Here is a 17,279-nt window from a genome sequence, read left to right on the forward strand (position 1 = left end):
TCATCAAATTAACGCTAAGATCTGGCGCTCCTAATCCTCCATTTTCTTTTCCTTTATACATTAATTTCCTCTGTGTTACTTCGCGGTTTGTCCCCCAAATCAATTTGGTACACAATTTACTTAATTTAATAACAGTTTTGTGAGGGGGGGGGAAGACAGTAGCCAGAAACAACATCTTTGAGACTACATGTGTTTTCACGATATTCACACGCGCTTTATAGTTTGTATTTTTATTGTCCCATTTAGCTACTTCGTTTTCTATTTCACTCTCTTTCTTTTTCCAATTCAAAAGACATGGATCATTTTTAGTAATCCAAATACCTAAAATCTTCATCTCCTTGTTAGTTTTTAAATCAATTACAGGTTCTTTTAAGTTTTGTCCAAACCAAACTCCTTCGGTCTTTTCCTGGTTTAGCTTAGCACCAGAAGCTTGTTCGTATTTTGTTAGCAAATCCTTAAGTATTGATAGCTCCTTTTGATCTTTTATAATTACAGAGACATCATCCGCATAAGCAAGGGCTGTCACCTTGTAGGTGTCATTTAGGATGTATCCAGTAAAACGGCTATCACTATTGATTGTTTTAAGTAACGGATTTATTGCCAGAACATATAAGGCTGCGCTTAAAGGACATCCTTGTTTCACTCCACATTCGACATGGAAGGGTTCGGTCAGTCTTCCGTTTACTTTAATCTGGACAAGGGATTTTTTATATAATACTTTAATCATGGAGATGAAGGTTTCAGGCATATTATATGCTTTCATTACTTCCCACAAATAAGAGTGGGAGATGTAATCAAAAGCTTTCCTTTGGTCGAGACTTAAAATAAAAAATTCTGTATCTTTTCTACTGTAAATTATTTCACGCAGAGTACATAAATTATCCCACATCAGACGACCTCTTATTGCACATGTTTGCTCTTTTTCTATAATTTTATCTAATACCTCTTCAAACCTATTCATAATTATTTTAGCAAATATTTTGTAATCAACATTCATTATTGTCAATTGTCTATAATTATTTATATTATCTCTTTCCCCTTTCTTATATAGCAAACACATTAATCCATTATAAAAGGAGTCACCCAAAGTTCCCTCATGCATGCCTTCATTAAAAACAGTGGCTAAAAATTTGGATATTTCATTCACAACTATTTTATAAAATTCGGACGGAAGCCCATCTAAACCAGGGGTTTTGTTTATGTTTAACTGACTGATCGCACATTCTACCTCCTCTTTAGTAATATTTCCTAAAAGTGAGGTATATTGGATGGAGTCCAGAGGCTCTATTTTACTTAACAAATATTTTACTGCACTTGTTTTTGTAGATAACGGAGAGAACATATGGGCACATAGCCTTCTGATAACTCGCCTTTTATCTACTTCTTTTACGAAGGAGTTTCCTCCCTCATCTCTTATAGAAGAAATGAAATCATTATTACGTTTCTTTTGGTTAGCACCAATCATATAATCTTTATTACCATTTATATCACCTCCCATTGTTTTTTGTATGTTAAATAATATTTCATTATTTACTTTTTCAATACTAACTCTAAGTTCTTCAGTCTGGTTCTCTTCATCCTCTTTTCTAAATTTTTTATTCTTCAACAATATGTATTGATTTACTTGTTCGTTATACTTTATATTTTTTGCATAATTTATTTCTCTACATTTAAATTTAAAAAAATTTCGCATCCGTTCTTTCAGTATCTCCCACAATTGTATATCAGATGTTGTGAGTTTTTTAAGTTGCAAAACTTTCACAATTTCTACCTTTAATTCCAAAACTAGTGCCCCGTCACTTAGACAGCTCGTATTTAATTTCCAATAAGTGGAAGGGGGGTCAGTGCCACACAAAATCGTAGCTCTGACTACCTTATGATCAGAGAAATCAGTTACGAAATCATTATATCTTAAAGCTACAATCTCGGAAGATATATAAATCCTATCTATTCTAGTTTTAGAGGATGAGTCAAACCTTGTAAAATGAATTGTCTGAGGGTTTAAGATCCTATATAAATCCCTAAGAGATGCGTCATTACATATTTGTGTAAGTAATTTGCCTTCCCTGGACTCTTTGAAAATCGTACTAGCAATCCTATCATTCTCTTCCGTAACCATATTAAAATCCCCACATAAAACAGTATTAAACCCACATTCCAACAAATGTCTCATTTTCTTTAGTTATTGCATTTTCTTTGTTCTTTCTGGTGCGGTATACACATTAATTAACCGAAATTTTTGACCACCATAATGGCAATCAACAAGTAAAAGCCGTCCTGGTATTATATCTCTTTTCTTTATGATGTTCACATGAGTGTTTTTGAAGAAAAAGCCCACCCCGTCTGCACTATCTTCCCCTATTGAGACTACTGAGTGGCTTGGACCCCATAATTTAATCAGTTCTTCAATATCTTCCTTGGTTTTCAATCTTAATTCTTGTAGGCATAATATGTCATAGTCCAGTTTTTGCAGAAAAAGCACTTTCTTCTTCCTTAGTCTTTCTGATTGTAACCCTCTAACATTCCATGTTATTATTTTAAGAGTACTCATATTTATGTAGTAGGAGGGTTATTCGGTAGAGGGAGGGAACATTGTAGATTCAACATTACCTTGCGGAGGGCTGGATCGATCGTCTTTTCTCTTATCTCTGCCATAAGACGCCATCGAGACACTTCTTTTCCTTCCTCCTGTCGTTGTTTCATTGACCAATTCCTCCATCGCAGGATGCTGTTTGTTAAGAAAGATCCCTGTTTGTGGATCCACATCATCTTGTCCTGCAGGATCATCCGTAGGAGAAGTCTCCACAGGAGTCGAAATGGGTGATTCTTCACTATCACTTGCACTTAGGTAGCTTTCTGACGAATATTCATCCTCGCTTTTCCGTCGCTCGTCATCGCTCTCACATTCCACATCTGAGGTCTGTGAGAAGGATTGGTCTCCTGGTTCCTCTCCACCTCCAACTGCCATTTCTTCGGGTTGTCTTGAAGGCGTCAAATCCTCCTTTATGTTGTTATTGTGTGTCTGCGGCTCCGTTACTCCCGGAAGATTTGTTGTGTTACAACTGCCTGGTTCTTGTCCTGAGGCAACATCTGAGACAGCCAAAGGATTTATCAAGGACACATTTCCATGTGTGGGCCTTTCCTGTAGCGGGGCTGGATTTGAAGCTACTGACAGCGCTGAGGTGGTTGGAAAATCCGTGCGATAAGCACTCGTGGAGGGCTGCTGGGAAGCTTTAGTCATATTTGCAAAGGATTTGGAACATTTAAAGAAAGTGTGTCTTTTCGCACCACAGAGGGAGCACTCACTTTCGTTTTGGCAAATGTTAGCCTTGTGGCCCAACTCACCACATTTCCAACATCTGATAGTGGGGCATTCTCTCGCCTGATGGTCTGGACCTTGGCAGATAAAGCACCTCGCCGATTGGCCAGGATAAATAATCCTGCCATTGTAGGGGCCCAACGAGATGGAATTAGGGATGGAGATTATATGTCCAGCTTCATCTCTACGCATCCGAACTTTGTATTTTCGGACTCCATACCAGAATCCGAATTTATCTACTGGCTTGACTGGGGGTTGAAGAATCTCGCAGTACCTTTTAAGATATAGCTCGATGTCTTGGTCTGGAATCCTTCCAGTCCAGAATTTAACAATAAGAGTCACTACCTCTACCTGGACAGAAGACTCCACTTGCCAGTCTTTCCATTTCGGATGTGAAGCGTTGGAAAAAGAAATCTCCAAGAAGCGACGTAAGGGCGCCTCTTGGGTGAAACACAGCTCAAAGTCCCGTTTATTGGGCAGAGCAATGAAAGAGTATATGTCCTGCACATTCAGCCAAGATGTTTGCAATAACAGCTCTTCAGCAACATAATCACGGGTCGGGGGGTCCCCGTCTCCGATGAATTTAAGTCTCACCCATAAATTGCTGAAGTTTGAAGCAAAAGGTAATGGGGCATACGGGGGCATGGTTACAATACTAATAACCCTTGCCACCTTTGCCGCGTCCACTCATTTTCTCGAAGCCGTGTAGAAACACTACATTACAACATTAGGAAATTGCTGCGGTGCTTCAGTGCAAACATACTGTTATAAATTAAGCTTAAATAGACCTGAAAATAAACATGAGAATAAGAATTAAAAGTGCTAAGTAGATAGATATATACATGAGTGCAGGTGGTGATCAGTGCCAAACATGGAATGATGCAGTGCCAGTCCAGGATGAACCCTGCCTCACAACCAGGAATAACCTCCAGAGTCGGACACTATTAAAGAACAGTGTAGTTACCTTATTCACCTACTCAGATTTCATATTATAGCTCTGAACACCAATTAAAACAAGAGCTCTTATTTAATAGAGCCATGCGTTATCGTAACATAAAGCCTTCCACCATCTAAAATGTATGTCAGCTAGTGATGTGCGGATCGATCCTGAAATATCGATTCCTCCGATACCAGTCATTTATGTTCTAGAATCGAATCTCACATTAAAATATCGATATTTTAGTAATTTATGGTAAATTTGTAGTTTATCATTAACAGGAACACAGTGGAAAGAAACTATAACATTCAGATTGCCTACATTCAAAGGAACTACTTCCTCTTCCGCCTTTCATAGTCATATGTGAAATACGGCTGTATAAAAGTCTCGCAGCCCCTTGGCGTGCACACTCACAACAATGGCTGAGCGTAATTGGAGTCATATGCGGACGTATTTTACCTCCACAAACAGCTGAGACGTGGTTTGCAATACATGTGGCAAAAAAGTGAGGTGTTGTGGCCATACTTGCCAACCTTGAGACCTCAGAATCAGGGAGACATTCAAAATACATTTTACAGGGTTTATTTATCGGGTAAAATACGTTAAATGTCACAGTTATTATTGGCCGGCCCGGAAACAGCGGGGGTGTCCAAATTCAAAGGCTGCTTCCACCTGAGGACCCGGCCTTCGCGGTCTAAAGAAAGCCGGGTAGTACCTCACGAGCTCCCTCGGTGGAGTGAAACTCTGTCGTCTGCTCCTTGCTGTCTAAAATATAACCCGGGTGCTGACGTAAACTCTCGACCGTCTCACACTTTGTTTAATTCGTTTTCTGTTTGACGTTTATTCAGCTGTGTGAAAACCCCGGAGGAACCCACCCGAGGGATTAATAAAGTTAAATTTAATTTAATCTAATCTAATAACTTTAATCTCAGCCAAACCGATTTACTCACAAACAAATAAAACACTGAAAAAGCCAAACAATAACATTTTGAAGTTATCAAAGTGACTTATATATCATGTTTAACCTGAGTAGTGAAAGACCGCGGGGGTTTGAAAATGATGTGTCGATTGTCTCAGATATTTGAAGTTTACACAGCTACATTCTCACCTGAAAATATGTTAAAAGTTTTTTTGCGACCCAGAAAGAGAAATAAGAGTAATATTAAAACTAAGTAGCTGCCGCCATTGGTGGAAACTGGAATTGGCTGGGCCGCGCTATGAATTCTGCAACATGGTTTTTCAATTTTGTTGTCCGGGTGGAAAATCGGGAGAAATTCGGCAGAATGGTGGCTCCGGGAGATTTTCAGCAGGGTTGGCATGTATGGTTGTGGCAACATCACTAACCTTGTCAAACACCTCAGAGTAAATCATATCACAGAATATGACGAGCGTATGTTGAGGCGAACTGAAGAGGAGGAGAGGGACAGGTGCTGCTAGGGCGAGACAGACGTCTCTCACAGAGTCCTTTAGTGCTGCAGGCAGGCAAGGTGTTCAGATAGTGCACAACTTCAGTTTTTTTATTTCTATGTGATGAACTCTGCATTATTAAGTGATAAGAACAAGTAATCTTATGTCCTGTAATCATTATGACGCTATAATTTGAGATACAATAAATAAAATAAATTTTTGTACAAAGCATCGGTATCGGATCAGTATCGTCGATACCACCCTGAATATTACTTGGTATCAGATCGGAAAGGAAATCAGTGGTATCGCACATCACTAATGTCAGCGTATATGTCCAGAGCAAAAGATGATAAACTCATATAATCAAAGGTTACAACATCTACAACCAAAGCTCTTAAAGGGAGGTGTGTGGCTCTTAAAAGAGCCGTTGAGTTCTTTCAGTTGGTGTGAATGAGTTTAACCGCCGAAGCCGTACAGAGTGCGGCCCTGTCTCTTCAGAGCGTACACCACGTCCATGGCGGTCACGGTCTTCCTCTTGGCGTGCTCGGTGTAAGTGACGGCGTCACGGATCACGTTCTCCAGGAACACCTTCAGCACACCGCGGGTCTCCTCGTAGATCAGACCCGAGATACGCTTCACTCCGCCACGACGAGCAAGACGGCGGATGGCGGGTTTGGTGATTCCCTGGATGTTATCGCGGAGAACTTTACGGTGACGCTTGGCGCCTCCCTTTCCGAGTCCTTTGCCTCCCTTGCCCCTTCCACTCATGGTTAGTTTCTTTGACCGAACAAAGACGAATGAAAGTCAGTGACACAGGTCCTGTGTCTTTATGTGTGCTCTGAGGACGTAAAAGAAAACGGTACGAACGAGTTTCGCTGGGCGGATCGAAGCTCTGTGGCTCCGCCCACTCTTCGGTTGTCCAAATGTTGACATTTTAATCTAGTTCACTTTAAAAAAAAAAAACCACATGATCACTAGAATCTTTAGTTCATATTAAACACTCTGATCAACTGTAAAACGCCAAGTTTTTTTTCAAAGTATATTAGGTAGTTCGAAAAATATATATATGAAGTGCACTAGTCTGTAATTCGCTCAGTTTGGGATAACAAAACATTAGATGTGCTTTGTGGTCAAGCACAATGTACATTGTGTATGTATAACGCAACTGAAGGGAGGGGAGAGAACACGCGCGCGCACACACACACACGATATAATCGCGCTGTTTTACAACATAAAACAAATACTTGATTTTGTCTGTTTGCTTTTGACTTAGAAGTACTACACAGTTTTCAACAGTTCGTGTTACTTTAAAATTTTGTGTGGACATGTGCTCTTTAGAAGAAGTGGGTGGCTCTGAGAAGAGCCGTTGGGTGGATGCAGCAGAGCTGCAGTTTACTTGGAGCTGGTGTACTTGGTCACGGCCTTTGTGCCCTCGGACACGGCGTGCTTGGCCAGCTCACCGGGCAGCAGGAGGCGCACGGCGGTCTGGATCTCCCTGGAGGTGATGGTGGAGCGCTTGTTGTAGTGAGCCAGGCGGGAGGCCTCAGAGGCGATGCGCTCGAAGATGTCGTTGACGAACGAGTTCATGATGCTCATGGCCTTGGAGGAGATGCCGGTGTCGGGGTGCACCTGCTTCAGCACCTTGTACACGTAGATGGCGTAGCTCTCCTTCCTGGTCTTTCTCTTCTTCTTGCCGCCCTTGCCGGCGGTTTTAGTCACGGCTTTCTTGGAGCCCTTCTTGGGCGCGGACTTTGCGGGTTCAGGCATTTTTCTTCGTCGCTACTTCACAGGACAGAAAATGCCCGTCAGCGCAGAGCAGCTCCCTTTTATTTCCGCTGTATGCAAATGAGGCTGTGCAGATCCCCGCCTGTCATTGGTCGAGGCTCTGCCTTTGGTCGAAAGATTGGGCGTGCCGTGTAAACACGGAAGACCAAAAAGGAAAGCTGGAAGTTCCTGTCGGCGTCAGTCCCCCTCCCCCTTCAATCAGTTCAATTAATCAGTTAAATGTGGCGCCCTGTCATAAATATTTAATTTCTATTAATTTTGAAAGCTTATAGTTTGCATATGATCTCATCACCAAGTGTTAAACATTTGTTGAACATTTTACGTCCTGTGCATGACAATGCAAAGGTTGATTCTCAGTCTTTTAATATAAATAAACAAATACATAAATAAAAAAATGTAAACCTGTGCCACTGATACTGTTACTGCTGTATATTTGCTCTGAAGAAGGGACCAGAGGAAAGAAGATGAAAGCATCAAGTAACCTCTAGCGTTCTCGTTTGATTCCCAGTTCCGAGCTTCAGCATTGTCATAAGCATCATAAACAACTCAAATAAACATACGTTTAAACTTAGTTCCACACAATCTGTAGCCCCATCCTGAGACAGACCAACACCTTGACCAGGGTTTCTTTGTCTGAGGTGTGATAGCTGAGAATGAATGAATGGCTTTTGCAGATTGAAGAACAGCACTCACTGAATCTGTACATTTATTCTTTGTGGGGGAGCTGCACAGCTGACACAGAGAAACAGACACCCTCATTCACAGCTACAGTCAATCTAGAATCACCAATTAAACTAACCAGTGTTTGGACTGCAGGACGCAACAACAGGGAGAACATGCAATTGCTGAAAGAAAAGCAGCAGGCAGCTGGATTAAAACTCAGAAACATCCTGTGAGGCAACATTGCAAATCACGATATTTCAAGTACTGCTTTGATTAATGCTATAGGAACAATAATCCATGCATTCACCAAATCCATGTGTGAAGTCTGTGGATAACACCACTGGTCTCTGTAACTACAGATAGGGATACCAGCACCGTAGCCAACGGTGTTCAGAAAACAACCAAGGAGGTCACTGTGTGTGTGTGTGTGTGTGTGTGTGTGTGTGTGTGTGTGTGTGTGTATATATATATATATATATATATATAAAAATTAAAAAAAAAAAAAACACCCAGCACGCCCCTGCGGGCGGTTTATCCTTCAAGCTCGGGTCCTCTACCAGAGGCCTGGGAGCTTGAGGGTCCTGCGCAGTATCTTAGCTGTTCCCAGGACTGCGCTCTTCTGGACAGAGATCTCCAATGTTGTTCCCGGGATCTGCTGGAGCCACTCGCCTAGCTTGGGAGTCACCGCACCTAGTGCTCCGATTACCACGGGGACCACCGTCACCTTCACCCTCCACATCCTCTCGAGCTCTTCTCTGAGCCCTTGGTATTTCTCCAGCTTCTCGTGTTCCTTCTTCCTGATATTGCTGTCATTCGGAACCGCTACATCGATCACTACGGCCGTCTTCTTCTGTTTGTCTACCACCACTATGTCCGGTTGGTTAGCCACCAACCGGACATAGTGGTGGTAGATAGATACACACACACACACACACACTCACTGTCTATTTTAAACTATATATAGATATCATCTAGATATCATCCTGTAAATTCCCACTTGAATTTTTCTTAAATATTTGATTTTGATTACTAGCTATGAGAACTGCTGATCCTCAGCTTCGCATGCCCATTCAAATCTTTGTTGACCTCAGAGTGATTCTTTTCTGACTCTTTTGTGTCTGGCTTATTGGCAGTAGTTACATCATAAGATTCTTAAAAACTGAGCTTTAAAACATGCTAATAAATCTCTAATAAAAACCCAGAGATGCTGACAGTGATCCCTGACTATTTTAGGGATATAAAGCACTATTTAAAACACAAAGCATTAAAACACATTAAGAAGAAAACATATTGATGATGCTCAATCATCCAGGTAAATATATCTCCAAAAGTTGATTCTGTTCATCTGGACGTAGCGTTTTGTGGGAGAAACGTTTTGTCACTCATCCAAGTGACTTCTTCAGTCTCAGCTGACTGCAGGTTTCTCCAAATTTTATAAACAGCACATTTGCATAATGACTGAAACCAGCCCAGTGAAGGAACAATGGGCTGGGAGGTCAGCTCCTCAATCTTAATTATGCAAATTCTCATGACCACTGATCAATAGCCATGAGTACCATTCACAGAGAGTTGGGGAATGGCTGCAATCACAGCATTGTAAGATGGCGAAGAACCTGCAGTCAGCTGAGACTGAAGAAGTCACTTGGATGAGTGACGAAATGTTTCTCCAACAAAATGCTACGTCCAGATGAACAGAATCAACTTTTGGAGATAAGAAGACAACAGTCTTAATGAATTTGTTGTAGTTTAACCATTAAAGGACACTATTAAAAGGTAATATTAAAAGGTTTGCTCAAAATATTGCCATCATTATTAAGCGTAGTGGTGGCCAAATTAAGGTATTCGAAGCAGTGAAGCTTGTATTGAAGAAGGGTTAGTTACTCTAAGCTTTTTAACGCTTTTCTGCCCTCTGGTGGACAAAAATATGAAGAGGCGCATGAATGTACAACTTGAAATGAACTACTTCATTATGTTTGCCTCTGCACAGCTGAGTTGATACACTGTATTTGATATCATGTGACAATTCTCTGCAATATTGATAAGGTGGTTTGAACATGTATTTTGGGGGGTGGAAAGAAAAGTTTGTCGTATTTGATTATTAGGACTCAATGTAGCTCAGGAAGTCAATGAACATGGGACTGTTCAGAGGAACCAAGCCTGGACACTGGTTCTGTATGGAAAGCCATGGGTGCAAAACTAAAGACAATGTATCACTTAATGGACATTTGTTTTATTGAAAATTTATCGTATATCCCCAGCACACATAATAAGTAAATGTATTGATTTCCTATTTTAATGAAATATATATTTTGACCCAATTATTTAAAGGTGTATTTATTTAGTTCACTTTGGTGCCCACCATCAAACATTATTCATTATACCTGTAGCTAATATTTTCTAATTCACGTTCATTATACTTAACTGCCTTTAACTCGTATTACTCTTTACTCTCTGTAGAATAGGGACGTGATTCCATGTTACGCATCACAGCACACCTCTTTTCATCTTGCTCAGTTGTTTCAATAACAAGTCAAATAAAGGTCTTACCACTCGCTGTCTGATGTGCGGACGTAATAGAAAGCCCTTGACAGCAGTTTTTAAAATTGGGCAGAGCCAAGAGGCCACTTTCCTGGAGTCTAGCATGCCATGGAGCTTTTTAATGACTTTACAGCGCGCGCACATGCATAAACACATACCAAAAATATTTTGTGTAAGCACTTAAGTGGATCTAATTTTTTGGGGATGCTTAAATTTCTAGAAGCTGCTTTTATGGTGCAAGTTTTACATGCAGTTTCTGCATTTTTCAAAGCTGGCATTAAAAACCAGATGTACTACATAATCTTTACTAGGATGCTAGCTGGTGTGTGCAAGTAATAATTAAATTAAAAACGTTAATTAATATAATAGCAGATGTTAAGAGATTTGCTTCCTCTCTAGGCTCTGTCTGCTATACATGCCTCGCAATAAAGTTTTATAACTGATGGCTTTAGGAACAGGCTCTTGTAAGATTGTGGTGGCTCTTAAAAGAGCCTTTGAGTTCAAACGTAACAGCGATGACAGCTTACTTCTTCTTGGCTGCGGTCTTTTTCGCTTTAGGCTTGGCAGCCTTCTTTGCCGGGGATTTCTTGGCTGCGGGCGCCTTCTTGACCACCTTCTTCGGGCTTTTGGCGACCTTCTTCGGGCTCTTCACGGCTTTCTTGGCGGGTTTCTTGGCAGCAGCTGGTTTCTTAGCCTTCTTCGGAGACTTTTTCGCGGCTGCGGGCTTCTTTACTGCCTTAGCCTTCTTCGCTGCCGCAGGTTTTTTGGCAGCGGCAGGCTTCTTGGCTTTAGGAGCAGCCTTCTTCACTGGCTTCTTAGGCTTGGTCTCAGTGGTTTTCTTGCCTAGCTTAAAAGAACCAGAAGCGCCGGTGCCCTTAGTCTGAACCAGAGTGCCCTTAGAAACCAGGCTTTTGATGGCGATCTTAACGCGGGCGTTGTTCTTCTCCACATCATATCCTCCGGCAGCCAGAGCCTTCTTCAGGGCAGCTAGTGACACCCCTTTCCTTTCTTTGGAAGCGGTCACTACTTTAAGGATTTGGTCGCTGACGCTAGGGCCGGTCTTCTTGGGCTTGGAAGCCTTTTTCTTCGCTGGTTTAGCGGGAGCGGCGGCTGGCGCTGGTGCTACTTCTGCCATTTTTCCTTCTTTTGTTTTCTTTGCTGCTTTCGCGATCCAACTGGAGTCCGAGAGACGAGATGAGAAACTCGCAGCAGGAGTCGCCTTTTCAATGCAACATGAGAACCGTGGAGACTCAATCCAGCGCGCCGCTCTCGCTTGCAGCCCGAGTGAACGTGTTCTGTGTTTTCTCTTCCAGATAAACACGTTAAAAAGTAGCTCAAGAGGCAACGATGCGGACTGACAGTAAAGCAGCTGACAAGCGGGCACGAGTGTCTTCAAATTTAGCCCATGCTGAGCCCCGGTGCTTATTGCAGTTTTTCCCTGAAACTCCGAAACCTCGGCGAGTCACAGCGGAGCTTAGCGGCTTCGCCCCTTCTTTTATCCCATAAAAGGACTTCAAATCAAGTAAACCTGCACCAAAATCACTTTTCCAGCTGAGCCACATGTTCTTTTACACATTCAAAGTGAAAACATCCACCTGCTGGCAGTCAGTTTGGAATAAAATGAAGATATTGTGACTGCAGCAAACACACTAATGAAGGTGGAGGCTGGTGACAGCCAGGCTTCATACCGGAGCTGTTCGCTTTAAAAGTTTCTTTTGCTAAGAACATTTATCACGAATTGAGAGAAATACTGAACATTACAGGGGATTATAACACACAATTGTATTATTAAGAGCCCCTCGGAGCCTTGTTGAGTCCGCGATTTGAAGACATTGGAAGCCTATTGGAAGTTGTGACGGTTTAAAGAAGACAGGCCGGTTTATAGGGCTCTTTCAACTTTCTGCTTCATAAGAAAACAAGAAAGAAAGAAAATGTGTGGAGAGAGGCAATGACAGAAAGAAATGTTACAAATTACAGAAAAAAATAGCCATTTGATGCTCCAACTTGAAGGCAGGCATTTGAAGGTCCCTCTGTATCCCATTCTCTGTTTTAGAAGCCAACATATATTTTCATCTATGTCTAAGTTTTCTTTGTATTCTCATTCCTTTTCGAGTTTCAAAAACCTGATGAGCTTCAGACTTGCACTGATAATTTTAGCCACAGAGGTGATGCTTATGTACCTAATAGTACATGTTATGAAGCAATGACTATCCACATACACATACCCACAACGACCTACACATACACACAATGGACAACTGTACCCTCAAACACACAATAATAACATGGACTGAACCACCACTCACAACCACTAGCACTTTATAGCCTCTGTAGAAACTATCCACATATCTCACTTATCTTGCACTACTGTATAATTATGTGTAAATAATCATTCTGTACATACGATCATTTTTAATTCTACAGCTGTTTAGAACTTGCATAGTTCACATTTCTGTATAGCTGTATATCTCATATTTCTGTATAGTTTTTTTTAATTTATATCCTGTTCATAGCCTGTACATAGTTTATACTCACTACAGCCTACATACATAGTTATAGCATATTCATAACATACCCTCATACCGTGTACATTATAACATACCATAATAGACCCATTTCTGTAATATACTCACATATCTATATTATTGCTAATATATATTGTAATATATCTATATCACTAAAGCACTTCTGGATGGATGCAAACTGCATTTCGTTGCCCTGTACCTGTGACATGTGCAATGACAATAAAGTTGAATTCTATTCTATTCACATTTAAATATAAATATCACAGGTATATAATAAGCATATTTAATATTACTACTACTACTACTAATAATAATAATAATAATAATAACTAAAATGTAGCTGCTTTTTTCCATTGAGTTTTTCCAGATTTATGAATATAGTGTCTCTGTTACTTTTTTTCTATAATGGACGTCCAGTTATTATTATTTAATAAGCCCCACGCCCCGGTAGAGGGCAAAAAGGAGGAGATCACGTTTAATCGGTTATAACGCGGGTTGAGAAATATAAATCCAGACATGTGTGGTATCCACAGAAACCTCAGAATCTCAGCTAAAATGTCATATAAACCATTTCTACAAACACCAAACATACAGAAAACAAGCCGTGATTAAACGAACAGTTTCATAAATGCGCAGACGTCCGCTAAACAAACAAAACCGAACCAGAAATTCTTCAGACTTTGTGTAACCGGCTAAAGATATGTTGGTTAGCTTCCAGGGCTATCACTGACTCCACACACCAAGTTTCACCACGATCAGACCAAAATTCACTGAATGAGCCGCAAAAGAAGACCACAAAAACACACAGCGGCGCAAATGCGCTAAGACAGAAATTGGCTTACCTTCCCGATTTCCTCAGGTATTTTCGCTGGTAGCCTGTAGCCACATGACTAACAGTAGTTACAATGCCTACCTAACCACATCAGAGCAGTTTTCCGTCAACAACCTCCATTTTAGACCCACCTACAGACACGTGACTGAGCAGACGTCACATGCAGTAAATTTGGGCCCACGTGGGTTTTAGCATCACAACGTCTGATTGGTTGAAGTGACGTGAACGTAGCATCGTTAGTATGAATCTATTGGCTCAAACGATTAAAAAGAGGTGTCAATCATGCTAATTGACCAAAAGAAACCAAAGTTACAGGCCCTCGGAGTTTAAAGGGCCAGAGGCCAATTGAATGCTCTATGCACACGGCAGAAAAGGGCCATTACCATGTAAATGTGTGGTTAATTCTTCAAAAATATATTTTAAAAAAAGCATGTTTAGGTCTGTTAATAAATTTTTATTAATTTCTGCTCTTTAAATACCTAAAAAAAATCAACTGGCATGGTGTCCAATTGTGTGCCGAAATTGGACATTTTTGTACAACGTCTGGATATTCATGTCTTGACAGGGCTGTAATTTTTCACTGTTTCACTTTAGAAACATGAATCTTTGCACAGATTATGTTTATATGTTGGTTACTGAATTTCTGGAACCAAATGTGATCTGAGGCATATCATTCAAAGGGTTATATGCTAAAAATAAATTAGGCGAGAATAAAAATCTACTTTTTGTGTTCCAGTAATACATAGTAATATCTGCTTCAATATTTACATCTGATGAAATTTCCCAAGTGTTAGCTTTATTTTGATACCAAGATTGTAAGGACAGTTTGTAATTGCAGAGAAATAATCAACTAAATTTGGGCATTACATTTTTGAGCAGGAAGCTCAGAAACCCTCTTGGGGCTTAAGAGGTTAAGGAGTTACAGAGCACTGGATGGTTCCTAAAGAGAATTCTGGTAAAGAAATCCAACTCATACATGGTCATATGAGGTATTTAATTGTTGTACATGTTCTATTGTGATGTAGTATACAATGTAACAAGTATTTTTATCAAAGGGAAGAGGGAGAAACTAAACCCCTTGGCTCTTTGATGATTCCCTTCTATGACATGAGGGGGAATATCTCCTTCAGAGGATGATGCTGATGAACACACAAATTCCCAAGATCCCTTTTTGACTGGATTAAACAATTATGTAATGCTACAGCTTACAGACAAACAAAATGCAAGTGTCTGAACCAGTTATAGTTTAAAATACTTTGCTCAGCAAATCAAGACTATGCCCGAAATGTGAGATTTCTACTGTTGCCATATTATAAATAGTACATCGTATTAGAACGAAGCTCTTAAAAAAAAAGTGTGTGGCTCTTAAAAGAGCCGTTGAGTTCTTTCAGTTGGTGTGAATGAGTTTAACCGCCGAAGCCGTACAGAGTGCGGCCCTGTCTCTTCAGAGCGTACACCACGTCCATGGCGGTCACGGTCTTCCTCTTGGCGTGCTCGGTGTAAGTGACGGCGTCACGGATCACGTTCTCCAGGAACACCTTCAGCACACCGCGAGTCTCCTCGTAGATCAGACCCGAGATACGCTTCACTCCGCCACGACGAGCAAGACGGCGGATGGCGGGTTTGGTGATTCCCTGGATGTTATCGCGGAGAACTTTACGGTGACGCTTGGCGCCTCCCTTTCCGAGTCCTTTGCCTCCCTTGCCCCTTCCACTCATGGTTACTGTTTCTTCCTCGAACGAATAACGTCGAATGAAAGTCACAGCAGCGGACTCTGTCTTTACAAGTGATCTGCGGACGTAATAGAAAACCCCTGACCCCGGGTGCAAGCAAACTCGCAAGTCAGCCTATGCTGACCGAGTGGGGTTTCATTAGCTTTTATGCTAAAGTCGTACACCAGCGTGAGCACATACAGCATGTAAACATATTGTGGCTTTAAAATCCAAGTTATCAAACTCACATGAACAATTTGGCAGTGCCAAACTGAAAACACCGTTGTTGTACTACTAAAATCTAAGAAAACGCTGCTCTTTGAGGTTGTGAGTGGCTCTTAAAAGAGCCTTTAGTTTATTAAAGGTGGTCGTGGGATTTTATTTGGCCTTCTCAGTCTTCTTGGGCAATAGTACGGCCTGGATGTTGGGCAGCACGCCGCCCTGAGCGATAGTCACTCCGCCCAGAAGCTTATTCAGCTCCTCGTCATTGCGGACGGCCAGCTGCAGATGGCGGGGGATGATCCTGGTCTTCTTGTTGTCACGGGCGGCGTTCCCAGCCAGCTCCAGGATCTCAGCAGTAAGATACTCCAACACAGCTGCGAGATACACCGGGGCGCCGGCACCAACACGCTCAGCATAGTTACCCTTCCTCAGCAGCCTGTGGACACGACCAACGGGAAACTGCAATCCAGCGCGGCTGGAACGAGTTTTCGGCTTCGCTTTCGCTTTTCCGGTTTTTCCACGTCCCGACATCTTGTTTGTTTTCTCTTTTCTTGACAGGAAAAAAGTATAACTAACATGCCTTCAATACCAGCCTTATATACTACTTCAGGTGTTCGCTCATTGGTTATAGGGATCGTGAGAAACAGCGTCCAATCAGATTAGAGATGACGTCAAACCTCACATTTAACTTCCGTTTTATACTGTACGAACTGATATGCTATAAACGATTTTAGTAATTCACCCTGGAAATACTGAAATATATAACAGTATTTCAGTATATATATATATATATATATATATATATATATATATATATATATATATATATATATATATATATATATATATATATATATACACACACATATTCTTTACTTGTGTATGAAACTGGACTCTTCATCTTACTTTGCAGTTGGAAAACTGGAATCTTCTGTTATATTCTAGCTCGAAAACAGCTCTGAACATTCACATTTATTACAGTGTATTTTTAAAATTCCTAACACTGAATCTCATCATTTAGATCACACACATTATTTATCACCATGACCTAAAATAGCATCAAGGAGTCAGTGATAACATCAAACCAACAAAGGTTTTAAATTTGTATCTCAGTACCTCATCAGGCATTCAATATTATCTCACTTTAACAGGTGTTTGAGCCTGTGTGAGAATATTTATCTATATCTATCTATGTTTATCCAGCAGTCTATCGATCTATAGATAGACAAACACTGTGTTCTGTCTTGATTGATTTTTTTTTATTTGATTTTATTGATTAGCATTCAAATATCTCAGTGAAGACAGAACAAAGATCTACCACAAAGCAAGAAAGCATGAG

General features: G+C 40.9%; 4 protein-coding genes and 1 pseudogene across 4 annotated transcripts; all 5 read right to left on the bottom strand.

The window, feature by feature from the left end:
* Window positions 1–6,064: 6,064 nt before the first annotated feature.
* Window positions 6,065–6,559, bottom strand: LOC146624794 (histone H4). The gene has a single exon (XM_085364141.1). The coding sequence runs from the start codon at window positions 6,429–6,431 to the stop codon at window positions 6,120–6,122; it is 312 nt and encodes a 103-aa protein (XP_085220267.1). The 5' UTR covers window positions 6,432–6,559; the 3' UTR covers window positions 6,065–6,119.
* Window positions 6,560–6,946: 387 nt separating this feature from the next.
* On the bottom strand, window positions 6,947–7,447 carry LOC146624795 (histone H2B 1/2). Its single transcript, XM_085364742.1, has one exon. It carries the CDS (start codon window positions 7,428–7,430, stop codon window positions 7,056–7,058), a length of 375 nt encoding a protein of 124 aa, XP_085220868.1. The 5' UTR covers window positions 7,431–7,447; the 3' UTR covers window positions 6,947–7,055.
* A 3,706-nt stretch (window positions 7,448–11,153) lies between these two features.
* LOC146624796 (histone H1 pseudogene) lies at window positions 11,154–11,829 on the bottom strand (annotated as a pseudogene).
* A 3,463-nt stretch (window positions 11,830–15,292) lies between these two features.
* LOC146624797 (histone H4) lies at window positions 15,293–15,853 on the bottom strand. The gene has a single exon (XM_085364143.1). It carries the CDS (start codon window positions 15,722–15,724, stop codon window positions 15,413–15,415), a length of 312 nt encoding a protein of 103 aa, XP_085220269.1. The 5' UTR covers window positions 15,725–15,853; the 3' UTR covers window positions 15,293–15,412.
* A 163-nt stretch (window positions 15,854–16,016) lies between these two features.
* LOC146624798 (histone H2A-like) lies at window positions 16,017–16,488 on the bottom strand. Its single transcript, XM_085364743.1, has one exon. It carries the CDS (start codon window positions 16,469–16,471, stop codon window positions 16,097–16,099), a length of 375 nt encoding a protein of 124 aa, XP_085220869.1. The 5' UTR covers window positions 16,472–16,488; the 3' UTR covers window positions 16,017–16,096.
* Between the last annotated feature and the right edge of the window lie 791 nt (window positions 16,489–17,279).

This window comes from Diplotaxodon limnothrissa, linkage group LG10, assembly GCF_057381915.1.
Source record: "Diplotaxodon limnothrissa isolate DT_005_m linkage group LG10, D_limnothrissa_male_GT1.1, whole genome shotgun sequence".
NCBI lineage: Eukaryota > Metazoa > Chordata > Actinopteri > Cichliformes > Cichlidae > Diplotaxodon > Diplotaxodon limnothrissa.